The 27,337-nt window shown below is 44.6% G+C and overlaps 1 protein-coding gene across 2 annotated transcripts; it reads left to right on the top strand.

Annotated features, from left to right (window-relative positions):
* The first annotated feature begins 1,012 nt into the window (after window positions 1–1,012).
* On the top strand, window positions 1,013–26,356 carry PRPH (peripherin). 2 transcript variants are annotated; one of them, XM_042454717.1, is made up of 9 exons: window positions 1,013–1,661; window positions 6,869–6,929; window positions 7,287–7,382; window positions 10,105–10,269; window positions 10,893–11,018; window positions 14,126–14,346; window positions 15,198–15,247; window positions 15,914–15,993; window positions 20,500–26,356. In XM_042454717.1, the coding sequence occupies exons 1-9, from the start codon at window positions 1,099–1,101 to the stop codon at window positions 20,545–20,547; spliced, it is 1,410 nt and encodes a 469-aa protein (XP_042310651.1). In that variant the 5' UTR covers window positions 1,013–1,098; the 3' UTR covers window positions 20,548–26,356. The 2 variants fall into 2 exon arrangements, with proteins under 2 accessions (XP_042310651.1, XP_042310652.1); XM_042454718.1 differs by lacking the exon at window positions 15,914–15,993.
* The last annotated feature ends 981 nt before the right edge of the window (window positions 26,357–27,337 follow it).

Raw genomic sequence — 27,337 nt, forward strand, 5'->3', positions numbered from 1 at the left:
TCTGAATTAACTGCTGAGCAGCTGTTTGATGGAGACCATAAGCTCACTGGAAGGGTTTCTACTAAGAAGAATGGCTGTCTTCTCTCCCTCCTAAACCAGAAAGGCCAGCAAAAAGAAAAGGTGGAGCGGTAAGACACTTAGGTTCCATCTTTTCCCACCAGTTATTCAAACTTTTGCCTCTCTTCGTTCTGCAGAAAGCTTCCTCATGGGGACTGTATCAAGCAGAAAAGCATAGGCTCCAGAACAATGAATGCAAACTACACAAAAAGAGATTCCAGCTCAACATTAGGAGGAACATCCTGACGGTCAGAGCTGTTGGACAGAGGAACACATTCCTTCAATGGAGCGTGGATGAGTCTCCTTCCTTGGAGGTCTTTGAGCAGAGGCCGGGTGCTTTGATTGAAGACAGAACGAGGTGGGATTGCATAGCCCTTGGGGTCTCCTCCAACTCCTCTATGATTCTATCACAGAAACATAGAGTTGGAAGAGACCCCAAGGGCTACCCAGTCCAACCCCCTTCTGACATGCAGGAACTCTCAATCAAAGAGATGGCCATCCAGCCTCTGCTTAAAGGCCTCCGAGGAAGGAGTGTGTTCCCCAAAAAATGCTAGGGTTTGCCTCGTGAAGGAGTTGCGTGAGACGGAGGCTGGCTGTCGCTTGGTCTGAGGACGAACCGGGCCTCCTGGGTTCCGACTAGGAAAAGCCCACCGAGCCAAGCCCTGGCCCGCCGCCTTGCCCTTGGCCTGCAGGGTGCCCAGCCAGCCATCCTCCTTTCCCGGGGCCACGTCCTCCATCCCTGGGTCCAGGAGGGATGCCCCAAGGTGGAGCCCGGCTTGGCATTGCTCTGGGAGCGGGTGGGGCTTTGCTTTGGGAAGAAGGTGCCAGGGCCTGGACCTCCTGCGGGGAGCCTCCCTCCTCCTCCTCCTTCTGCAATGCGGGGCTCTGGGCCGCATCCAAGGCAGCAGCAGCAGGAGGAGGAGGAGGAGCCCGCCCTCGGCCGCCTATAAAGCGGCTCCCGGGAAAGCCGGCGCCTTCTTCTGCTGCTTCTCCTTCTCGCTTCTCCTGCGGTAGCTGCTCCCTCTCTCCTCCGGGGCCACCATGAGCCACCTGCGGGCCTCCTCCACCTCCTACCGCCGCACCTTCGGGCCAGCGCCGTCGGGGATGCTGGGCTCGGCCGGCTCCTACTCCTCCTCCTCGTCCCGCTTCGCCGCCTCCTCCTCCTCGGCCTCCTCGGCCTCCAGGCTCCGCTCCTCCCGCGGGGCCACGGCGGGCCCCCAGCTGCTGCTGCTGCGCCCGGGCCTCCATCCTCGCTCGCCGGCGGCGCTCTTCGGGGAGAAGGGCCCGGCGCTGGACTTCTCGGGGGCCGAGGCGCTGAACGCGGAGTTCCTGGCCACGCGGAGCAACGAGAAGCTGGAGCTGCAGGAGCTCAACGACCGCTTCGCCTCCTTCATCGAGAAGGTCCGCTTCCTGGAGGGCCAGAACGCCGCCCTCGCCGCCGAACTGGGCCAGGCCCGCGCCCAGGAGCCCCCCCGGGCCTCCCAGCTCTTCCAGGGCGAGCTCCGGCAGCTCCGCGGGCAGCTCCAGGCCCTGGCCAAGGACCGAGACCGGCTCCAGCTGGAGAGGGACAGCCTGGCCGAGGACCTGGAGGCCCTCAAGCACAGGTCAGCAAGGAGGGAAGGAGGGGGCGGCCTGGAATTTGAGAAGGGGCTTTTTGCCCTCTCTCTCTAGCTGACTTTCGGGGGAGTGGGAATGAGGGATGAAGAGCATTGCAAGCCCCCTTCCCTATGGAGGGGTGGGTTAGAGCCCAGGCACCAGATGGCTTACCTGCAAAGGAGGACAAGGCCCAGCAAACTGGAGGACATGACCAAATAACAGCTAAAAACACTCAAAGAAATGTAAATTGATGCTTCTTAAGTCATGCTCCAAATGGAGGACCTTGTGGGATTCCTCCTGGGCAGAAGGCTGACATGTCGGACATTTCCTGGAAACGGAGGATGTCTAGTCATCCCGGGTTAGAGATGCTTCTGAGAGAATTAATCTAAGGGCCGAGAATGCAGTCTGTATAAATCAGGACTTTGTTTTAGGCAGTTCTCCCTAGTAACGTTCAGTTCGTAGTCCCTGAGGGGGCAGGTGAAGAGGTACTCTCTCAACATAGGTTTTCTTGTTATGGTATACCTTCCAGTCATTTCTGACTTACGGTGATCTTAAAGCGAACCTATCATGGGGTTTTCCTGGCAAGATTTGTTCAGAGGAGGTTTGCCATTGCCTTCCCCAGAGGCTGAGAGTGTGTGACTTGCCCAAGGTCACCCATTGGGTTTCAAAGTTGAGCAGGTTTCAACACTCAAACTGCTATGCCACACAGAATGCAATCCATATAACAGCTCCCACAGCAATGTTCAGTTTTGAGTCCACAATGGGGTAGGTGAGGAAGCACTCTCTGAACATATGCAAAGTGCCTTTTCTATCCACCATTTTACCATTCACTAATCTCAGCCAGTCAAGTTTTGGAATAGGGAGAGGCTCCAGCTCTGCCCCCTATGCTCCTTTTAAGCCCTCCCTCCCCAACTTTAGACTCTGAAGAAAAGAGTAGATTTGCTTGGTACTATGAGTGGGATCACCATATGTGTGAAGACACACAACTACACGAGTGGGATTCCTAGTCTTATTGCAAGCAATGGGCTATTACAGCAAGGCAGAGCTGGAGAGTAATCTCCAACATAGAGGGTGTCCCATAGGCTACATCAGACAGACAGCCACCATCTGTCTTCTTCTGCCCCTCATCCTTAGAGCAGAGAGAGACAGCCCTGGTGCTGGGCTGCTCAGGGAAGGTTTTTGCCTCCTTAATTTCCAGCTCTCCAAAGAAACAAAAGGATGCAAAAGGATGAAATGTCATTTTAAATTTGAGGGTGAGTGGGTTTCTAGGTTATAAGGTTTTTATGATATTAATCATTATTTAGTATTTTAATGTATTTTAATGCTGCTTAATGTTGTAAGCCGCCTCAATTCAACTGGAGAAATGGGATATAAATTATTATTATTATTATTATTATTATTATTATTATTACTATTATGTCTCAGCAAGCAGCCACATAAAGACATACAAGTTTTGTACTGCATTTCAAGATCAGTAAACAAATAGGAGCCAAGTAAACCTGTGTCATACTTGCTTTTTTTTTTACCTGATGTATACAGCAAATATTCCAACTGCATATAAGACAAATGTCAAATCTGTTGGAACAGTTTTTCTTTTGTATTCTGGGCCTTTGCATTAGAGGGAAGAATTCAGTGGCCCAGGGATTGCTCTGGGTTGGGAATCATATTAATCTCCAGCCCAAAGGAAGGCATTACTGGTTACATCCCAGTTCCAGCTGTTTATGTCCAATGCTGGGTTATAAAGGCATGAACCCAGCATTTGGATGGTGCATCAATACTGAGGGAGGGGCTGTATCTAAACTGACAGAGGCTGCAAATCTAGGTACACTTATGTGGGCCTGAGCCTGGCTGAATACTCTGGAGATCTCTTCTGAGTAAGCATTCATAGCGCTGTGCTGCGTGGTCACGTAGGACTGGGGCTCAAGACTTTGAACCTGGAATCTGGGATTTGAGAGGATGGCTTTGGTGGGATGCAGCTGTGTGCTACCTCCCATGCTGAATCTGTGTTCTGTCCTGAACTTCAGAGAGGATGAGATGTGAAAGATGCACACAAGGCAAAGTAGGTGGGAATTTCTAGGTGGCACCCCCCAAAAAAAGTGATGCATGCAGAAAAAGAAGTATAATTCCTGATTGGTCCTTGAGGTGAGCCAAGGAGGAAGGCAGAAAAGGTGTGTTGATGAAGTGCTCCGCTAACGGGATGTGTCTGGCAAGGCATCACAGGTCAGGAGTGGATGTTGAAGTGCAGCAAAGGAAAGCACCCAGGCATCCAGAAAAAAAGAGCTTGCCCCCCTATAGGGTGGGGCAGGAGAGCATGGTGCTTGGGAGGAACCAGCAGAAGGTGGTGGGGTGTGGCAGGAGGAGAGGTGGACTTTCATGGTTTGGACCATTCTCCTTTGGCTTTGTGGCACCCATGGGATGCCTGGATGGGGCAGGGGAGGAAGGAGGGAGGAGGGTGTGGCTCTTTGTAGAATGCGGTGGTGGTGTTAGCAGTGGGTGCTCTAGGAGTGTGGGGTGGCAATGAAGGAGTGACATGGTGGAGTTGGGTATGACTAGGCAAGAGTCTGGTGCAGCAGATGCCAGCCTGAGTGTGTTACCTGCAGCCATCTCTTCAAGTTAGGGCAATGGTTCGTGCATAAGCCCCCCCCCCCCCATCTGATACTGTGAGCCTCTTTCATCATAGGATAGGAGCATTTTTGTGCATATCTCATTATGGCCATCACCCTATTTGTTGTTCTGGGTTTTCAAGTTGTTTCTGATGTACAGTATAGCGACCGTAAGGCAAACCTATCACAGGGGTTTCTTGGCAAGATTTGTCCACAGGGGCTTTGCCTTTGCTTTCCTCTGAGGCGGAGGAGTGTGACTTGCCCAATGTCACCCAGTGGGTTTGCATGGCGCGCAGGGATTTGAACCCTGGTCTCCACTCAAACCACTACACTACACTGGTTCTCATTACCCCATTAACTGAGATGTATGGGCAGAACCAAACTAAGGGGAAAAGGAACCAAGACTGCATTCCCTCAAGGCTCCATGGGGTGTGGTTTACATTTCCGCAACCTGGCATTGCTCATGGTGTAGCGAATGGGGCAGCTGGAAAAGAGGAGAGAAAAGCATAAGGGTTGGAAGCCTGGAAGAGAGAGGAACTTTGAAGCAGGGCTCTTCCTTTATGTGTGCAAAGCAGTAGAGCTGCCTATCTTCCATCTTGCCCTTCTTAAATATTTTCATCTTCCAAGTGATATGTATATGTGGGTGAGTGGAATACTGAGCGATGCATCAGAAGAGAAGGGTGTGGCCATATAGGAGCTGCCACCTGCTCTTTGGGCAAAAATGTTTTATCTAAATTTTATCCAAAGGTTAATAATAATAGATATTTACTTCACATGAAAAGAATGGGATACTTTTTTTTTAAACCCACTGCTAATGCCTGTAAACTGTTTCGGAATTTGTTTAATTTCACTAAATTTGCATCTCTCCTCCAACCAAATCTCTCTAGTCATACTTACCTTTCTCTTTTGCCCCTTATCCCAAGGTTGTGGAATGTTTCTTTTGCAATTAAGTTGGATTGCAACTCCCATCCACCCTAGCTCTCATAGCTAATGTGGTGAGATAATGAGAGATGTAGTTTATCAGCATTGAGTAAGCCTGTTGTTTATTTACTCTTCTGTGCAGTGCCAAGAAGAAGGGCCCAAATATCCTAAAGCAGTGATGTCCAAACTCTGGCCCTCCACATGTTTTGGACTTCAGCTCCCAGAATCCCAAGCTATTGGCCAAGGTGGCTGGGGCTCCTGGGAAATGAAGTCCAAAAACACCTGGAGGGCCAGAGTTTGGACATCACTGCCCTAAAGGCACTAGATCCTGTTTGATCTTGGAAGATAAGCAGAGTCAACACTGTTTAGTACTTGGATGGGAGGCCAGATGCTGTAGGCTGTATTTCAGTGAAAGGAACTGGCAAAACCACCTCTGGGTATTCCTTGCCTAAGAAAACCCTATGAAATTCATGGTGTCACCATAAATTGACAGGCGTATTGTAGGCATGCAAACACACAGACACACTGGCAAGCACACAGAAAAAGAAGGTAACTGGAGAAGTTCATTTCACATACCCTTCTGTTGGCCATTGGCAAAGAGTTAAACATGATAAAAAGGAGGAAGAGAAAAACAAATGCGGCAAAACCTTTAAGACTAACTGGTTTTGTTTTTGCATATGCTTTCGTGGATATGAACCCACTTCTTTGGAAGCAGTACAGAATGATGACAAGTGCTCAGGCACAATGTATATTTACAATGGTATGGAAATAGGATGGGATGTAATAGAATACTGTTTTCAATGCATCTACTATCACTGTGCACTACATCTGAAAAAGGGGATTTATATCCATGAATGCTTATACAAAAATAAAAACCAGTTATCTTAAAGATGCTGCTACATTTCTTTTTCTTCCCCTTCTTCCTTCTTCCTTTTTTGCTGCAAGAAACAAACACAGCAACATCTTTGAAAATTAAGCAGCCTGGCTTTCAGAATCTGCCAGCTAGCATGGCTGCCAGGCAAGTTGGCTGAGGGATTGTGACAATTATAGTGAAAAAAGTAACTTCTCCAACATGTGGTTTTGTGGATGGCAGCAAGGAGAGATTACAACAGTGGTTCTCAAATGGCGGAGGATGGCACCAGAGGGTGCAAGGGTTGCTCACAGAGGGATACAAGACTTAGAGGCCCTGATCCCTCCTCATCATCATCCAGACATTTTTATGTGTAAAATTTACACATGCATTTAGTCAAATATTGAATTTACTTGAACAATGTTATTTCCTGATAAAATGCTAAAATACAAATATATATGAATGTGTGCATGAAAATACATACATTAAATAAAATATTTTTATTCATATGCTATACTGAGTCAGGGGGCATTTTGTCCATTTATAGATGTAAAGTGGGAGTCCCAAGGGTAAAATGTTTGAGTACCTCTGGGTTACAGTAAAGGTATATATGATGTCCAAAGGGCAGGGAGGTGTGTGTGTGTATACACACACACACGGTACTCTCTCTCTCTCTCTCTATATATATATATATATATATATATACATATACTTTCTGATATAAGAAAGGGGATGTGTTGGGTAAGATAGGGTGTGGTCAGAGTCAGGGTTGCAGTCTGGCCCTGTGCACACTAGAAATAAGGCAAGTCATGTTTGCATGTCTTTGTTGCTCTCTCTGCAGGCTGGATGAGGAAATGCACAAGCGTGAAGATGCTGAGAATAACTTGGTTTTGTTCCGCAAGGTGAGCAAACCCATCTTTTCTGTTTCATCAGTCCACATTTCCCTTTTCATACTGGTCTCACACTTTGGATCTAACACCCATGTATGAATGAGCGTGTTCACCTACACTATTGTTCTCATCCATTGCTTATATGTCAAAGATCAGGACTAGTTTTTGAATGCCATTTTGGCAGCTCTGTAGACTTCCCTAGTTGTGCTGAGCCAGGGAATCCTGTCCCATCCCCTAACTTCCACCCATGTCCGCCTGACTACCTTCTGTCCTGCACTGTTCCTTTCACATTTTACGTGAAAATTGAAAGAGATGGATAAGTTATCCTTGACTTTGTTTACTATTTTTCTCTTTTCTTTGATGTGGAAGGATGTGGATGATGCCACTCTTTCTCGCTTGGAGCTGGAACGCAAGATTGAATCCCTCATGGATGAAATTGAATTCCTCAAAAAACTGCATGAGGAGGTAGGCCTGGCATAAGGGCAGAAGGCACTTGATTTATTGTAGTTATTCACTGATATTTTTTTATCTCACTTGGCTGCTAAAAAAAAGAGTAGCATTGAAGGTTGCAGGAGAATTGCCTTGGATACACATTTGCAGGGAAAGCTGTGCATAAAACAAGGTACTTTTAAGGTGCACAATGTCCACAGAACCCTAGATATTTTGGGAGTGAAGGAAAATTCTTATTAGGGGGCAATGTCTTCTTTTTTGTCCACTCCATAGTTACACTATAGTTATACCCCAGCACGGGTACAGGATACCAGGAACCATCCATCTGCTCTTCTGCAGCCATGAGAGAACAGCAGCAGTCCCAGATATTCAGCAAATACAATGGAAATCCAAAAGGAAGAGCACTGCTTTTTCTAAATCCCATTTACAGTCGGCCCTTTTTATACACGTATTCAAGCATCCATGGTTTGAAAATGTTAAAAAAAGTATAAATTTCAAATATCAAACCTTGATTTTCCATTTTTTATAAGGGATACCATTTTACTATGTCATTATATTTAATGAGGATACGCCTGAACAGATTAGTTCCTGCTATTGCAGAAGAACTTCATCCTGAAAGCCAATGTGGCTTTAGAGCTAATAGGAACACTACAGACATGGTATTTGCCCTTAGACAACTGCAAGAGAAATGTAGAGAGCAGAACAAAGGACCCCTATGTAACATTTGCCGACCTCACCAAAGCCTTTGACACTGTGAGTAGAAAAGGTCTGTGGCAGATCCTGGAACGAATAGGGTGCCCTCCCCCCCAGTTCCTCAAAATGATCATCCTGCTACATGAAGGCCAGCAAGGTCAAGTCAGATATGGCGACGCTCTCTCAGAGCCCTTTCTAATAACTAATGGTGTGAAACAAGATTGTGTTCTTGCTCCAAGTCTGTTTACAATCTTCTTCAGCATGATGCTCCAAAGGGCTATGGCAGCTCTTGAAGAAGAAGACGGCATTTATATACGCTACCATACTGATGGCAGCCTGTTTAACTTAAGCTGCCTGAGGGCCCGCACTAAGACTCTAAACTATCTAGTCCGTGAGCTGCTTTTTGCTGATGATGCTGCCCTTGTTGCCCATACGGAAGCAGCTCTGTAGCGCCTAACATCTTGTTTTGCTACAGCTGCAGAGCTCTTTGGGCTGGAAGTCAGCCTGAAGAAAATGGAAGTTCTCTACCAGCTGGCACCTCAGGAAGAACACTACCATCTCCACATCACTGTAGGCAAATCTGTGCTTAAGTCCGTTCAGCAGTTCACCTACCTGGGAAGTATCATCTCCTCAGATGCCAAGATTGATAAAGAGATCGATCACAGATTAGCAAAGGCATATAGTGTATTCGGAAGGCTTCACAAAAGAGTCTGGAGTAACAAACACTTGAGGCGAAGCACAAAAATCAATGTGTATAGAGCCATTGTACTGTCTATTCTCTGTTATGGGTCTGAAACATGGGTCACCTATCGCCAACACCTACGACTCCTCGAATGCTTTCATCAGCGCTGTTTACACACAATTCTAAATATACGGACTGACTATGTTGCAAATGTTGCTGTCCTTGAGCAAGCAGGGACCACCAGCATTGAGAATGCAGCTGCACTGGGCAGGACATGTTTCTAGGATGAAGGCCCATCGCCTCCCAAAAATAGTATTCTACAGTGAACTCGCCATGGGTCAGCGTAAGAGGGGTGCCCCAAAGAAGAGATACAAGGACTCCCTGAAACAACATCTCAGGCTTGGCCAGATAGATCACCAACAATGGTCCGCCCTAGCCTCATACCGGGAGGCATGGAGACGCACTATCCACGATGCTGCAGCCTTTTTTGAAAGCTCACGCCGAATGAGTCTCAAAGAGAAACGACAACGCAGAAAGAACCACAACCCAGAAACATCACCCAAGGAGACTTTCTGCTGTGCTTTTTGCAACCAGACTTGCTTATCTCGGATTGGCCTTTTTAGTCATCAGTACGCTCGTAGAAAGTGCAGGATGAGTCCTTCCTGAATCTTCGTTCGCGAAGTAAAGCCAGAGAGATATATATATTTAATGGGACTTGAGCATACACAGATTTTGTTATCCACAGGGGATCTTGGAACCAAACCCCAGCGTATAACAAGGGTCCACTGTATAACCATGGTGCCCCACAATTCCTGCAGCCACTAAATGATTTCTTCGCTGCCCATTGAATGGCTAAGCTTGTTATTTACAGCAGGTGTACAAAGTGGGAGGGGAGAGTTATTTAGGAGCCACTAAATAGCTCCTTTTACAATATTTATGAAAGGACATATGTGTGCATAGAGTGTACATGTGTTACCAACAGGATTCTAGCCTGTGTGTTTAGGCTGGGCAGAGCTGATCTCCCTGAGAAATTCAGTGACAATGTGGGTGGTTTGTTTTTGTTTTGCATTTTGTCTGTCAGCCTGATAGTTCGTCTGTGGGTGGGCAACTCTCTTATGATGTCTCTAATTCTAAACAATGCCATTTTTTGTGTAGAGTTTCAAATTCTTGTTACCATGTGTAATGTTATTGTGTTGTATGTGTATCAAATTGGATCTTTTGTCATTTGTGTTCTGCTTTTTCTGCATGGCCCTCATATGGCTCTGTGATGCACAATTGACCTTATGTGTACCAATCATTTTTCACAACTGATGCATCCTTGTATGTCTCTGACATGCCTCCCTTTGGGCCTGACACATGTAGGAGATGCACGACATGCAGGTGAGCATCCACAGCCAGCAGCAGGTGCAAGTTGAGGTGGAGCAGGCCAAGCCAGACCTGACGGCTGCCCTGAAAGAGATCCGCACCCAGTATGAGAGCATCGCTGTCAAGAATCTTCAAGAGGCTGAAGAGTGGTACAAATCCAAGGTACCTAAACTAGAGGGGATTATGTGTTGCGGGTGGCTGGGGCGTATCTTGACAGAACCTGCATAGTGTCCTTGGGATAGCCAAGGTCTGGGTTCAGATGTCTATTTGGCTGTGAAACTCCCTGTAGGGTTTCTGTGAGGATAACTCTGTGAAAACTCTGTTTGCTGCCGTGAATTCTGTGCAGGACAAGGTTGGGGCTGCTGCAAGTGTGAGGAAGGACCATTGCCCACTAGTAGTGTTGAGAAGGTCCCAGGTATGATAGCTGGCATCTGCAATTAAGAAGAAAAAAGTAACCCTTGTGTAGGAGTGATTTCTTCCTAAGACCATGGGAAGCTGGTGCCAGTCAAAGTAAAAAGTACTGGGCTGGGTGGACATTACTGGGCTACACTGTCCTATTCTCAGGCAACTTTCTGTATCCTCCACATTCCTAGATACAGGGGACAATCTACTGTTTCAAGCTGGCCTTGTTAACTAGAACAATTAAGTGTGAATTTCCTGGTTCACTCAACCCTCTTCCCAGGCTGGCTGGAGGCAAATGCTTCCACCTAACAGGAGAACTTTTCTTTGCTCTTGGGGCTCTTCCCCGTGTTTTGAAAAAACTTCCACCCCCTAATTTCTTGCAGTTTGCTGACCTTTCGGATGCAGCCAACAGGAACCATGAGGCGCTTCGCCAGGCCAAACAGGAGATGAATGAATCCCGGCGCCAGATCCAGAGTCTCACCTGTGAGGTGGATGGGCTCAAAGGAACTGTGAGTAGTCTCCCTCTGCACTATGCTAGCATGAGACTCTGGTCCTTTTTCCTGGGACAGACCCATAAGATTTTGTCTTTCCTGAGATGCTTTGCTCTGTATCCCAAGATCCCTCTGCTTTGATCACTGAGACTTGTGCATAGGCAGAATGGACTCAGTGCCGCCCTCTGCAGGAGATGCTCCTGCTGGTTGAACAAAACCTCAGCAAGAACCTGAACCTCAGATTCTATTTCTAGCAAAATGCAAAAATTGCTTTTTTTTGGACCACAGCTCTCAACATCATGTAGGAGATTATGGGAAATGTGGTCCAAATCATTCAGTATTTCCAAGCTCTGTTTTCATTATTTTTTGTATGTAATGATCAAACCAAGGACTGGGATGCTCTATGACAATAAAAATTACATAATTCAAGACCAGAAGGGAATAAAAATATGTTGGATGCAATACACAGAAGAATTATACAAAAGAGATGACAAAATGAAGGACATATGAAATGAAGAGCCATATGAAGATGAACTTCAAATTCTAAAAAGTGAGGTGGAAACTGCAGTAAGAGAAATAGCGAAAAACAAATCACCAGGAACAGATGATATTCCAATTGAACTGCTCCAATCCACATTGATAGAGTCAGCTCTAGTGCTAACCAACATATGTAACAGATATGGAAAACAAAACGATGGCCAACAGATTGGAAGCAATCAATATACATCCCCGTCCACAAAAAGGGAGACACATACTGCAGCAACTATAGGACCATAGCACTGATCTCCCATGCAAGCAAAATCATGATGAAAATTCTGCAACATAGGCGGGGTACAGACCGCCCAGAAGAAGCACCTCCTCGGCGCCTCTCTCTGCTGCACAGCTGCACCACAGCATACAAATTGCGTGGCACAGCCGCGCAGCAGAAAAGGAGCTCAAAAAGTGGCTCCTTTTTGCTGCGCCACAGAGCACCAAAGACAGCGCATATATGTCACAGCTGTGCAGCTCCGTATGGGAGCTGTGCAGCTGCAACGTAACGGTTACGCAGGCCGTGTGTAAGGCACTGCAAAACGGCATTGCATGCATGACATGCTAGGGTTGCAGGGCATGTGCACGTGCCGCCCTGAGGCAACCCTAGCATGTCGTGGACGTGCCGCAAAGGGCCCATCTGGAGAGGGCCGTAGACTCCAACCTTACATGGTGAGAGAAATCCCAGAGGTTCAAGTGGGATTCAGAAAAGGAAGAGGCACTAGGGACCACATTGCAAACATAATATGGCTAATGGAGTGCGCCAGGGAATTCCAAAAGAAGATCAATATGTGCTTTATAGACTTATAGCAAAGCCTTTGATTGCATAAATCATGAAAGGCTATGGAATGCCCTTAAAGACATGAGAGTGCCAACACATCTGATAGTCCTGATGAGGAATCTGTACTCAGGACAAGAGGCGACTGTCAGAACAGAACATGGAGAAACAGAATGGTTTCCAATTAATAAAGGGGTTAGACAAGGCTGTATCCTTTCACCCTATTTGTTCAACTTGTATGCAGAACATATTATAAGAAAAGCAGGCATGGACACAGAAGAAGGAAGAGTGAAAATAGGAGGTAGGAATATCAACAATCTAAGATATGCAGATGACACCATAGTACTAGCAGAAAACCTCACCAACCTAGAACAACAAGTAAGGAAAATCAAGGAGGAAAGTGCAAAAACAGGCTTATTGTTGAACATAAAGAAAACAAAAACAATTACTATTGAGGACTTTCACAAGTTCAACCTAGACAATGAAGAAATAGAAATAGTAAAAGAATTCCTATACCTGGGATCAAACATTGGTAGAAATGGGGATTGCAGTCAAGAAATCAAAAGAAGATTAAGAATGGGGAGGGTAGCTATGAGAGAACTAGAAAATCTTCTAAAATGCAAAGATATACAACTGAGCACAGAAATTAGAATCATACAAGCCATTTTATTCCCTATTACTATGTGTGGATGCATGAGCTGTACAGTTAAGAAAGAAGATAAAAAGAAAAGGAGCCCTGGTGGCGCAGTGGTTAAATGCCTGTACTGCAGCCACTCACTCAAAACCATAAGGTTGCGAGTTCAAGACCAGCAACAGGGCTCAAGCTCGACTCAGGCTTGTATCCTTCCGAGGTCGCTAAAATGAGTACCCAGGCTGTTGGTGGCAAATTAGCTTACAGTTGTAAACCGCTTAGACACTGCTTAGGCAGTATGAAGCGGCATATAAAATGAAGCTTGTAAATCCATTCATTTGAGATGTGGTGCTGGAGAAGAGTGCTGAGGATCCCATGGACAGCCAAAAGGACAAACAAGTGGGTCCTAGAGCAGATCAAGCTGGAAACCTCCCTGGAAGCCAAGACCAAACTGAGGCTGTCATACTTTGGACACATCATGAGAAAGGAGGACACATTGGAAAAGACAATAATGCTGGGAAAAGTGGGGAGAAGTAAGAAGAGAGGAAGACCACATGAAAGATGGATGGACTCTATTAAGGAGTTCACTGGTATGGGGTTTCAGGAATTATGTCTCATCCATAGGGTTGCCATGAGTTGAGATTGACTTGCGGCCAGTTAACAACAACAAATGGTGAATCCCAGCTCCTTCTTAACAGCCTTTTCTAAATACTGCAACTCATCTGCTAAGACTGAGAATTCTGTGACAATCTCTTTAAAATTTAAACTACTCTTTAAACTACTTCTAGTGATTTCAGTTCATCTACACTGTAAAAATAATGCAAGTTGACACCACAGTGTGTGTGCTGGATGGGAGACAAGATACTGGTGAGCCAATGTGGTTAGTGCTTAGATTGGGCCTGATGAACATATTTGTATATTTCCATGTATATGTTCACTTATTTATCTTTCTCACCCAAAGAGTGGTTTAAGTTTGATGATAACAAGATTTTAAAAATGGGTTTACTTTTATTCGAAGCTCCAAGAATCTAGTCACTAGCTCTGAGTCAGCAGACTCATCTTCTTTTAGCCGTTTACTCACCATCATTTTGAGCCCTATTGTTTTTGTGTAAGGGGTCTAGGCTCAAGCTATGCTTTAAAAATATGGTAAAAATAAAAATAAAACCCCAGTACTACTTGCCTTGCCAGAATGAAGCCTTGCTGAGGCAGATGAGGGATCTGGAGGACCAATATGGGGCTGAGGTGGGCTCGTACCAGGATACCGTGGGACGGCTGGAGCAGGAGATCCAGCACATGAAGGAAGAGATGGCACGGCACCTGCGGGAATACCAGGACCTGCTGAATGTCAAGATGGCTCTTGACATTGAGATTGCCACTTACCGCAAGCTTCTAGAGGGGGAGGAGAGCAGGTGGGTAACCAATGGACAGGAACTCTCCAACCTTTCTGGGCATGTCTGGAATTTTGTGTCATGAACACTGTGAAAAATGGCTGCAGTGGTGGACCTGGCGCCATTTCAGAGGAGGCAATGAAACACAGTTTACTCAGAGGTAAAAGACAGAGGTGAAGTCTGAATCCCAGACCACACCACTGTTTTCTACTCCACCTGTTTCACGGAAGGAAAGCTTCAACTTGACCTTCCAAATCTCCCTCCCTCTTTGATACACATGTGTGCATGCATGCAGAGACAGATAGTCAGACACACACACTCACACTCTTTCTTTCCCAAGTTTACCAAAACTTTCACTTTACCACACCCAATTACCCACTACATAACACACATCATTTCCTTCTCTTTGTTACAGAATTGTTTTCCAATGGTTCTTCTCAAAAGATCATCCACCATACATTATTTCTCACACAAATGCAACCCACCCCATACATCCATCTAGCATGCCCTACTCTGCCTTCTCTCCTCCCACGCTTGCACTCAGACACATTGCAGCTGCCTGCTGTCTTCATTTTGTTAAAATGCCTTAGGGTCCATATGGCACTTCTGGAAACAAAGATGGCAAATGACTGTAGATTGGCTACTTTGCTTAGTAGGATGTCTGGGAAGCACCAAGTGGGGTGTTCTGGTGGCTCCTAAAACAGTGTTGGGAATGGTAGCTCTCTCTTTTCTCAGGTTACAGGGTATTCTTGCATGAATGAAAAACAGGGGGAATATTATCTGTCTTTAAAGGATGGAAGAGGACTTTTAAAGGGGAAGCCTAGGTGCTAGTTAGATGTTATACTGTTTACTCACTAGTGTGTTCCCTTTAGGATTACTGTTCCTGTCCATTCCATGGCATCTCTCAGCATCAGGACTACAGGTAAGCCTATATTGCTTCACTCTGTGGGAGGGGCAAGCCATTGCACCTGAATGTGGGGTTCTAGAAGAGTTGGCACAAAGATATTTTTGTGCCATCAGTGCTGGAGCTTGGAAAAGTTACATTTTTGGACTGCAGCTCCCAGAATCTCTAGCTTGCATGGCCACCACTGACTGGGAAGATGGTGATAGCTGCAATTTTAATAAGCATCTTTTCTAAACTGTATCTAGGATTTTGTGCCTTTGTGTAAAGTGATTATGTTTTCCTGATGCGCTCATTGTGCCCCATGTTGATCAGTCCCTACCCAGAGCTGATTTATAGTTGACTTTGCTTGAAATGCACTGGTTAACAGCTAAGGTGTGTTGTATAAATTCCTCTCCTTTCTCCTTTCCTATCCTACATAGACTTGTAGAGCTCAGTTCATAGAATCATAGACTTATAGAGCTCAGTCTCTTTGTTGCGCCTGCTTTCCCTTGGAAACAGACATGGAAGACACTACCACTGCCTGTCCCTCTCCTGCTCCCATCCATCACCACCTTGCCATTTCCAGATCCTTCTGATTGCCTATCACTGTCTGAAGGGATCTTTTTTTAAATCAAGGAGATGAAGGGGGATGGTTATCTTGAGGGTGGTGTGATCCTCTCTCCTTACTGCATCTATTCCATGTAGTTTCAGAGCCAGAGCCCACTGTAGAGACCCATACAAGGAAGACAGTACTGATCAAAACCATTGAGACCCAGGATGGAGAGGTGAGCTTGTTCCCTTTCTCCCATCTTTGGAGTGCTGTGTACTATGTGCTTTTGTGTAGATTTTCGCAGGGGTAATGTGGTATCCAAGTTTGATGCCTGCCCCATGCTAAGGGTAGACAAATTATGGTAAAGCTAGGGACTGTTCAGTATCTGAGTTCTTTGGATCTCACCAAAGGATACTGGCAAATCCCCCTCATTCCTGAATCTTGAGAAAGACTACGGACCTTACCACACAGGGCACAGAAGTAGGGTCAGTTCGCATTGGTCGATGCATATTCGCATTATATCGCATTGGTGTTTCACACCTGTGAGCTCAGAATACGTATTGACCAATGCGATATAACGTGAATACGCTTTGGCCAATGCATATTCACGGCTGGGTTCCGAACTGAAGGCAGCCAGCTTCTCCGTTTTGCGAGTCCGCAAAAATAGTGGATTCACAGGATCCATATTGATGGCCAGTGCGAAACCTCTGCTGCTTTGGCTGGTGTGTACATCCAATCCACTGGTTCTCCTGAAGACCAATGGGTTACAAATTTCCCATGATGCTGCGCTGGAATTTCCCCCATCTCCTTCCGTTGGCCCTTTCCCCTTTCAGGACAACTGCCGGGGCTGGGGAGCGATTTTTCCATTGAACGAGATAAAGCAGAAACCTTTTGTGTCGGGGGGGGGGAATGTATATGTATAGTGTGTATACAGACACACACACACACACACACACACACACAAAGATGTGTGTGTAAGCATATACATGCAGCGTTACACTTTCGGCTGCTCCACAGTTTGTGTGTGTATGTATATGTGAGTATATATGTATATGTATGTATACACACACACACACACACACAGAGCTGTGTGTGTACACATATAAATACGGCTTCACACTTTTGGCAGTACCACTATGTGTATATGTGTGTATATCTGTGTGTGTGTGTGTGTGTGTGTATGTATATACAGTATATGTATATGTATACACACACACACACACACATATATATACAAACACTCAAGCAGACAGATGTGTGTGTACACATATAAATACGGCATCACACTTTTGGCTGTGGCACAGTGTGTGTGTGTGTGTGTATATATATATATATATATATGTATGTATATGTGTGTGTGTGTGTGTGTGTGTGTATATATATATATATTAACACTCATACAGACAAATGTGTGTGTACACATAAAAAAGGCATCACACTTTTGGCTGTACCACTATGTGTATATGTGTGTATATCTATATCTATATCTATATATATATATGTGTGTGTGTGTGTGTGTATAAACACTCATATAGACAAATGTGTGTGTACACATAAAAAAAGGCATCTCACTTTTGGCTGTACCACTATGTATGTATATATATAAGTATGTATGTATGTATTTATGTGTGTGCATACACACACACACACACACACACACACACACAGATGGTGCATACCCATTTCGTAAATGGCTAAAGGCAGCAATTCTTGCGATATTATGCGCTAAACAGTGACCTCATTCTTCACCCCGGAAGTTAAAAATGTTGCGCCCCGTTCAGAGCCCCACAGAGCATGCGCAAGGCTGCCGATGCGAATCGGCCAATACACATTGTATTGGGCTGGTGTGGTTATCCAATCTGCACTTGCCTCACTTTGCCTGAATACGCATTGGCCAATTCGCAAAACCTCGATTCGGAAGGCCGCCCAGGTGTGAAACAACAATGCGATATGACGCGAATACGAATCGACAAAGCGTATTCAGAGAGCGCGGGTGTGAATGAATGATGCATTATAATGCGAATACGCATCGACCAATGCGAACTGACCCTACTTCTGTGCCCTGTGTGGTAAGGTCCTACCTTTGCCACCTCCAAGGGCTCTATCACTTCACTTTTATGACCTTTGGCTTACATGGGGCTATGGCCACCTTTCAAAGACTAAGGGATATTTTACCCCTGCACAATCCAGTGTACAGTTGTGGTGCAGCCTGTACTGATGACAGTCTGTTTGCTGCCATAGTTGCTCCACTAACCGATTTTTTAAAAAGAGTTCAAGAAAACTACACTGGGAAAAACAAAAAGATCAGGCATTCCAACTATTCAAAGATAAGTTGTATCAAGCTCACATATTAAAAGTGCCTGATTTTTCCAAACCTTTCATTTGGCAAACAGATTCCTTGGAATATGGGTTGAGAGCAATCCTGGATCAGAAAGGTGGGAAAGAGAAATACAGTCGGACTTCTGTATTCATGGGAGGATCCATTCTGGACCCTCATGCAGATATGAAAATCCATGCGTATTCAAGTCCCATTAAAAGTAATGGCGGTGTGGTGTCTGTGTGCTGGCTAGCATGGTCTCATGCATGTGGCGCCATTACCCAAAAATGGTGGCTTGCAGTCCATGGATGGTTAAAGCAGCAGATGGCATGTCTCCTCAGGGACGTAGCCAAGGAGGGGGGGTTCTTGGGGTCCGGACCTCCCCTTCCATTAAAAAAATGAATGGTACATGCTGCTGAACCGCCGTGCCCAAGCCTCATTATAATGGTGGCACTTAGTCTGGACCCCCCTTCCTAAAATCCTGGCTACGTCCCTGATCTGCTGATAAGGAGTGCAGACTGCATCCCATGTTGTCTCTGAATAAAAAATTAAACCCTCAGCAATGATGACATTCCACTATAGAATGGGAGGCCTTGGCAGTTAAGTGGTCTGTATACACTTTAGGGCACTATTTCTGGGGTGCCCCCTTTTGCCTAGTAGCTGACCATGCCCATTACATTACATTGTGTGAAGAATACTAACTAAAGCCTTGTACAGTGGTACCTTAGCCTGCAGCCTTATGTCTTTACAGTCACTTACCATCATGGGAAGCAACATGCCAATTCTTTTGATAAGGTGAGGCGTGAGAAGAGTGGACACAGGCCAGTCCTCTTTGGGGGTGTGTGTAATAGGGCTACACTTACCAGGGGAACCCTCCTGGACTATACTCAGATTGAAGCTACTGGGACACTTGGGAGCTGTAACAATGTGGTGGGAAATAACTGTGGAGGAAGAGCCAAAAACTAGCAGTCCAGCTCTGATATAAGCTCAGAAGGTCTGGTGAGGAGAGAGTGAGGTTGTGGGGCAGCATTTGAAAAAGTAGGATGCCAAGCAGAGTTGAGAGGAGAATGTGAGATAGGAGAATGTGAAATTGAAGGCTTTCACGGCTGGTATCCATAGTTTTTTGTGGTTTTTTGAGGGCTAGAACATGGCCACATAGCTCAAAAAACCCACAAAAAAACCTATGGGATAGGAGAGTGAGTAAAACCAGCTGCTTTTCAAAGGGAAAGGACTATAGAAGGGAAGCCAGTGGAATTACACTGTAGAACCATCTAGTGGCCTCTTTATGCTATTCCAGCTCAGTTGTGAATGATAAGACTGTGCATTTATTGTATTGGCTAGATTGGAGAGACTGTGAGCTGTTAGTTCTCCTTGCAAAGAGGGGGGAAATCTCTGTTACTCATCACTGAAGTGAACCTGTCTTAGAAGTGATTCACCATATAGGTCACCATGAAGAGGGGTCTGTGGCATTGTGTAACCATGCAGGTTGGATCTTTTGCTGTCCCCCTCCCTATGGAGGAGAAGCAAGCTACAACAGTGGCTCATTAAATAAATGAATTCTACGTTCTGGCTCCTCTTTTAGTTTTGCAGGTTATAAAATTTTGCACACAGTAGGTTTTTTTTTGCATATTTTCCTCCTTGCATCAGATATGGGAAGGAGCAAAGGGCCACAAAATGGACTGAGATCCTACCCAGGTTCCTCTGTCCACTAGCGTCAGTGATCTCTCTCTCTCTCTTGCTCTTTCTCTAGGCTCATACAGTTCAAATCAATTGTTTTACATTTATTTTACATTTTTAATGTGTTTGTGTGTGTGTGTGTGTGTGTGTGTGTGTGTGTGTGTGTGTGTGTATGTATTTCACCCCATGCTAAAGGCCTGGAGGGAATGCACAGAATGGGGGAATGCACATGACCCTACCTCTGAATCTGTGGATGGGCTAGCAGTGCTCATTCTATTCCCTTTGTTGTTATATTTTCTGGTTGACTTTGACTTGTAGGGTTTGCTGTTGCTTTTTCCTGAGGCTGAGAGAGTGTGACTTGCCCAAGGTCTTCCATGGCTGAGTGGGGATTCAATCCCTGCTCTCCTTGGGTGCATCTGTACTGCAGAATTAATGCAGTTAACTATCATGGCTCCATCCTTTGGAATTCTGAGATGTGTGGTTTCTTTTGGCATCAGAGCTCTCTGACAGAGAAAGTTAAATATCTCACAGAACTAGAGACCCCAGAATTACATAGCTTTGAGCCATGACATTTAAAGCAGTGTCAAACTGCATTATTTCTGCAGTACAGATGCAGCCCCAGAGTCATAGTCTGGCATTCAAACCACTACATCATGCTGGCTCTTTTCTCACTCCTCACGTCCTGCCTGCTCTCACATTCACTGTGCTTTGGTGTGATCCTGTGACCTGCTCTTTTGTCTTCTGCAGGTGGTGACTGAATCCAGGAAAGAGCAGAGGGCTGAGATAGAGAAGTGATGCTGGCTACACCCAGTGCCTCCCAGATGCCATGGAGATGGGCACTAAAGCTAACCAATCTACAGAAGAAGTCCCAGCAGCAGATTCCCCCATTTCCTCACAAAGCCACACTGGCCTTACTGATGATAATGATAATGATAATGATACTTCTTACCTCTGACAACTTTCCTGCACTGTCTGCCAGGCTTCACAAACCAGTTATACCCCTTAATGTGCACCTCTAGCCTTCCTGAGGTCAGCCTGGTTGTGATCCCAGCAATAACCGCCCACAGTCTGGGGAGTGGGTGATGCCACTCTTCTTCATCCTACTCTACTCTTCCAGTGCCTCTTTTCTTTTTTACCACACCTTCTCTCATCTTGCTCAGTAAAGCCCCATCCCATCCTATATCAGTATTCTCTTGTGGAGGAGAGAAAGGTTTCTTTCTTGATCCAGATCAAGCCATGTGAGGCTTAGGTGTGCCAGGTATATTTGGATTAAAACCTTGAGTATAATCACAAGGTCCACAGAATTCAATGACTGTGCAAAATGGCAGAATCTTGATATCTGGCAAGTCTAGCTAGGCAACACCAACCTAGAAACACCAAAGAGAACCAAATGTTTGGTCACCATTTAATTCTCTGTGTTAACCACTATAACCAATCATTCCTTACAGAGATTCTCAACTGATCTTCTTATCAAGATTATAAGTGGAAGCTATGTACCACTAAGTTCCTGATTCTTGCCTCTGTCATGAATTCACCAGATGGCCTTAGCCAGTCATCTCTCTTCCTCTCTCAACCTCAGTCTCTCACTAGCTCATTCCCCTCTCCCCCAGGCCTGCAACATGAGGGAGAATACCACTGAATTCCCTTACAAGGTTGTTGTAAGGATAACAAGATAAATGCATGCAAGGCACTCTGAACCCTTGAAAGTGCTGTACAAATGCTACAAATAATCATATTCCTTAAGTACTGTATTCACAAATGCCCCCAATAATAATAAATGAAAAATAGATTATTGATTCCATTTTAAAAGAAATGTATGTTTTCAAGGATATTCTTATAAAACCAAAAACACTCAAAAGAAAAAGGACAGGTCACTGACAAGTTGATTGATATGGTTTATCACTGGTTCTTAACACTGATGGGACACAATGGCAACCTTTCAACCCAAACCTTTCCTCAGAAGTAAGTCCCACTGAATTCAATTGGTCTTAATCCTAGACAGTTTTATTCTCATACAGCAGCCTTGGAGTGACATTACTTTGCCTTCATAAATAACTCTTTATCACAGGCCACTTGTATGCCTCTAACATGCTAGCTTCCTTTCCCCAGTTTGATTAATGTTGGGCTTTTGGGACTTAAACCTAAATAAATGTGTTTTGTTTTATTTATTGCAGGCTTCAAGTAACATTATTTTGCCTTTCTTCTTTAGAGGCAAATCATACACCTCGAAAATGATAACTCTTTTCCTGAATCAGATAAACTTTGGGTCTTGCTGAGACAATATTTCAAGATTGCAAGTCCTTGACAGCTCATCTGACCTTCTCCTGCCTTCCAAAGCAGTCTCCCTCTCCTCTACTCACTTCATTGTGTTCTTGTGGAAACCTCACACTCTCATTCCCCCTCTGGTCAAGTCCTATGTGGTACAAAAAGGCACCAAAGTCAATTTTGCTGGTCTCAGTCCAGAACACCACTGGGTTCCCCCTTCATTTGTATTGCATACAGGGCAGTGTCACAGATGTGAGAAAGGCAGAGGACCAAATGGTTTTTAGAGTCTACAGCAGCATGTAGACATTGCTTTCACACGTGCTGAGCCAAAGGTGATGGTTTAAAAATACTGAAGGAATATGCCTACATCTAACAATTGTGATTCCTTACCATGAGTGGGTGTTGATTACTTCCTGCTGGCCAATAGAAATGCTATATATAATGAAAAGAGATTGCTATCTGTAGACTCTAGGATTTGTTTTGGTGGACCAACACAATGATATGTTTATTACACATAATTAAGTGGCATGAATGTTTTGCTGGCACAAGCTGTAGCTTCTCGTGGATGCTAAAGATAGTGTCTTATAAAGATAGCTTCTCAGATCCAGGTTTCTAATGGTTATGTTTGTTCTCAGATTTTAATCACTTTTATCACCTTGTCTTTTGTCTTTGCTTCAGCAGTGGTGGCAGATAACTTCTTCCAAGATAAAATCCTCTGAGTGAGTGATACATTCCATTCGGTTTTAGTCCAAATTTAAAAGAGCCGTCCAAGGTTTTGAACATATTGTCAGGACAGTGTTCCGTATCATGGACAGTGTCTTTAAAAGTGCAGACAAGGAGCTGGTTTATTACCCCATTTAAATGGAAGCTATCACTACACTTCAGCCCTCCTACTAGCTGCCATTTTGTTTTTACTTCTACCTCTTCTTCTCTTCACATTCCATACTCCCTTCCTTCATTCAACTTCATGACGACCACAGGTATAGGCACTGCATGTCTTGCCATGTTGATTGATCAGAGAAAATTTCTTCCTTTCCACCTTAAACCATGGGAGCCACTTGGTAGGCAGGGAGAACTGTTTTCCTCTTTTCTTTAGTCACGTCCCTGTGCAGGAAATCACCAGAGAGACACATGTTTTTGAAGGCATCTTTCACCTCTCCAGTCCTCTCAGAGTCTAGACTGGAGAGGGGCAACTGTGGTGTGGGGAATAACCCGCCCTGAACCCACTAGGGGCTGCCTTCTAGTACCACTGCTACTGATCTTGCCCCTGTGTTGATGAATTTTGGAGGCAGAGCAGTCACAGAATAAAGGCAATATCTTTTTTTAAAACAAGATTGGCAGAAAGCATGATTCAAGCAGAATCATGCTTCCAGGAGACTTTGCAGAGTACAACTTGAAAACAAGGGACTCATTTTCCATTTTAATTGAAAATTGCAGCATATTGCTGCTACAGTGATGAGGGACAGTGGACAACTGACTGTACTTCTCATTCCCACTCTAGATGAGTAACTCAATTGGAAAACAGGTTTTTGTTAGTAAAAAATACATTTCTCTGGAAGAAAGCTTTGTGGTGGCTTTTGAAGCCGCTGCTATCAGTGTAATTGGTCTCTGTGCCAAGTCCATTTCTCAACATGCTATTTCCCAATCTGTTTGAGCTGAATGGCTTGCCTTCACCAATGTTGTTGTTAGCTGTATCTTCATCCAACTGCTTTAGGACCCCGTTTCTTAGCAGGTGGCCAGTGAGCTAAAAGGTCTGTCTGGCCTCATCACCATTCATCTTGCATTTTTCTTTGTCACCCATTCATTGTGTCTGCTGCCTGTTTTTAGTGGCCAGCATCTCAGATACTACTCATGCAGGTAATATTTAGTTTTGTAAAGGAAATGACAAATGGGGCTTGGCAGCAACCAAGCATACTGGATACATGGCAGGCCAAGAAGTGGGCTTGCTCTTTCCTCTCAATGTCCCATTGAACTGCTACTGGTGTGGGCAATTACAGCCTTTCAGATATTGAACTACAAGTCCCCTCAGCCCTCACCATTGACTATGTGCTGTGACTTGCAGTCCAATGCCATCAGGAGGATCTGGCAATTCCCATCTCTGCTGTAGAGCCACCATATTACATGAATAAAACTTTTTATCCCATAACAGATCCTTTAAAATACAGTTCATGTACCTATACGGCTAGTCTGAAGGCACTGTACAAAGAAAGATGTAGCTCTCAGGGACACTTCTGGCAAAACTGTTCAAGAAGATGCAACACAACAAAATCAGGAGCGTAATGGAGGCTTGGTGAGTCAATGAAGGGATCAGTAGCATAAGGCCTTCTAACTTAGAAGAGGAGAGAAACTAGCTTACAAGGAAGCCTGCACATACTGTATCATCATTATTCATAATTTCTTTGATGTTTTAGATAGGAGTTCACTGTAAGAATGCCCTTAGCTATCCCATTTTACATCTGTATTTTTAACTTTCAAGAACTTGGCTAGTTCTCTTTTAAACACCTCCTAGATACAGTATTATTAATTGCAACAGTATCAGAATGTGACAGATAAGGCCCCTATAGGTTTTTTTCTTTTCCGTTTCTGTTCCCTTGTTGAAGGAAGAACAGTTCAGTGTTTTTCAAGCCTTGATTTAACTTTTTGAAAGCTTGCCTTAGGCTGAGAACCTAAACGTGAGCAAGATAATTTGGATGTCTCAGTTTCCATTTTTCTCCAAGTCTTCCAAACCCTTTGAAGCTTTTATTTCTTTGTCGTCTGTGGAGTCTTTCTCCCCTTCTGGTCTATAAAACCAAAAGTTGACTTGACAGCTGAATTCTAAGTATGTTTACTTGCCAGCTTCTCTTAATGATCTCAGTTTCCCAGTTCTGTTATGTTGCAATGCACTTAGGAATTTACTTAGAATACAACTCCCAAAATGCCCCTGTGACTCGAAGATTCTGGGAGTTGTAGTCCATACCTTCTGGAAACTCTGCCTATAACTGAGAAATTCCATTATCCAGATAACTGTTATATCTGGTTCCAGAATTGCTAACTTGCAGCTTCAAAAGCCCATCTTTAATATTAATAACGCAAAAGGAAACTGTGCCCCTACCCCTTCTGGCTGCCCCTTACTTTTATGGCCTACACCTCTGCCATGGGACAATTTTAACGTTGCTGCAATGGGGTGGAGGGGGGCAGAAAAAGAATAGCATTTGTATGTGTTCATCCTAGTTAAAGAGGCTTTAGCATTTGAACCTGATATCTTTCTGAGTAGATCATACTTTAGGGCAATAACAGATGGTTTAAGATTGAGCTATTTTGTATTTGGTGGAGATCTGACTTGCAGAAAATGCTTCATTGTTTCTCTCATCTGTAAGAGATTTGACGGATGTTTTAGTCTGCTTATGGTAGTTTTTGGGAGCTGGCATTCAAAATAAAGAGGAAATAGCCCAAAAATGCACAAAAAACTAAAGAGGAGATTGTTCCCAATTAGTGGCCATTCATTTTGTTTTCCTTTTATTTGGGACAACTATCTGGATAACTATTTTTCCTTCAGATCCTGTTCTGAACATCGACAGTCACAGAAATGAAGCAAGATTTGCAAATTTGTCACAGTTATAAAATTGTCCCTCTGGCAAAACAGCAGGAGCAGCACCACTTTCCAGCCTCTAAGTCTGCAATCTCATGCACTGTGTAGTATGTTCAACTCTGTAAAGGACTGGGTTGCACCATAATTCAAAACTTTCTGAGAGTGATTCCTTATGTGATGGCATTAGCACATGGCACAGTTCCAATTCTGGATTTTTGACACCTCTTTCAGCCTTACTTCTATATTTTTCTTTATTATTCCCCCTTGATAATAGGTTTTGGATCACAGAATTCTCCTATATGGGTTTTGGTGCTGATTCCCTGTTGGTTCCCCATACTCCTACTCACAGCTGGTGAAAACACCCGGTGCTATTCCTCCATAAGAACAGATCAGTGCCCTAAACCTGATCCACTCAATCTTGGCACAATCTTGGTTTGGTTAACCATACTGTGCTAATTAGCCATCAGGCCCACTCTTCTGTGTTCTACCCCCAGCATGCTGTCATATATTGGCTCTCTGGAATATCCTTCCTTACAATCTGGCTTGTCTCACAAATGTTTCACTCTGGGAAAGATGATGTAGTATGCCCAGGTGACAAAACAATCAATCTCACACTCCCACAAAGACAACGCAGGGTAGCATGGAAATGGGAGTGGTTGCTGTAGAACTGTTTCTGATGCTTTTTGATCTCACCTGGATAGTGACTGTTACTTAATGCCACTTGGACATTGTGTGCCATGTATTGCTTCCAACCAGCCAGTAAATATCATATTAAAGAGACCTTCTTCTTCTGTCCTTTTTTGGGGGGGAGGATTTCTCTGATGCTAAGTAGTCTTAAATTCAACCTAGACAATGAGGAAATTGAAATAGTTAAAAGATTTCCCATACTGTGGATCTAGTATTGATCAGAACGGAGACTGAAGTCAAGAAAGCAGAAGACTAGCAATGAGAAGGGCAGCTATGAAAGAATTAGACAAGATCCTAAACTGAGCACTAAAATTAGACTTGTCCAAGCCATTGTATTCACCATCACCATGTACAGATGGGAGAGCTGGACAGCAAACAAGGTGGATAAGAAGAAAACCAGTGGCAGAATATTGCAATCTCCCTGGTCATTCCATCTCAGACCTCAGAACAGTGGTCCTTGAACAAAAGAACCACAAAGGCAGATTAGAAAGAGAAACAGCAGAACTGGAGTTCATCTATAGACTACAGTCCCTAAGCAATAAACTGAAAAAGATAATGGTTTCCACTACACACATTTCAACACTATCTGACCCCATCCTCAGGGGGGGCATCCTACAATCATCTATTGTATTCACCTACAGGCTAGTTTCCAATGCCAAAGTGGACTTGCCACTTCATTTTCACACACCAAAGCTAATTCCCAATGCCTTTGTTCACAAACCACCATCATTAATACTGGACTTTCCATTTCATTTTCATACACAAAGGATTTTGAATTTGAATTGACATTCTGACATACCAATGGCACATATATGTCTGTCCCTGGCTTCCACTCCATCAAATGCATCTGAGGAAGTAGACTTTAGTCTAGGCAGGGACGTAGCCAAGGGGGGGTTCTTGGGGTCCGGACCCCCCCATTAGAAAAATGAATGGTGCGTGCTGCTGTGCCACCGCGCCCAAGCCCCATTATAATGGTGGCACTTAGTCTAGACCCCCCCTTCCTAAAATCCTGGATACGTCCCTGGTCTAGGAAAGCTCATGCTCCCAACTTCTTTGAGTTAGTCT

The sequence above is a fragment of the Sceloporus undulatus genome, chromosome 2 (assembly GCF_019175285.1).
Source record: "Sceloporus undulatus isolate JIND9_A2432 ecotype Alabama chromosome 2, SceUnd_v1.1, whole genome shotgun sequence".
Classification (NCBI taxonomy): Eukaryota; Metazoa; Chordata; class Lepidosauria; order Squamata; family Phrynosomatidae; genus Sceloporus; species Sceloporus undulatus.

What these genes read in the sequence shown, in the direction of transcription:
- PRPH (XM_042454717.1), top strand. Translation starts at nt 1,099, where the DNA reads ATGAGCCACCTGCGGGCCTCCTCCACCTCCTACCGCCGCACCTTCGGG. An exon ending in CTGGAGGCCCTCAAGCACAG is followed by an intron (nt 1,662 to 6,868) that starts GTCAGCAAGGAG and finishes CTCTCTCTGCAG; the next exon opens with GCTGGATGAGGAAATGCACA. An exon ending in AAGAGTGGTACAAATCCAAG is followed by an intron (nt 10,270 to 10,892) that starts GTACCTAAACTA and finishes AATTTCTTGCAG; the next exon opens with TTTGCTGACCTTTCGGATGC.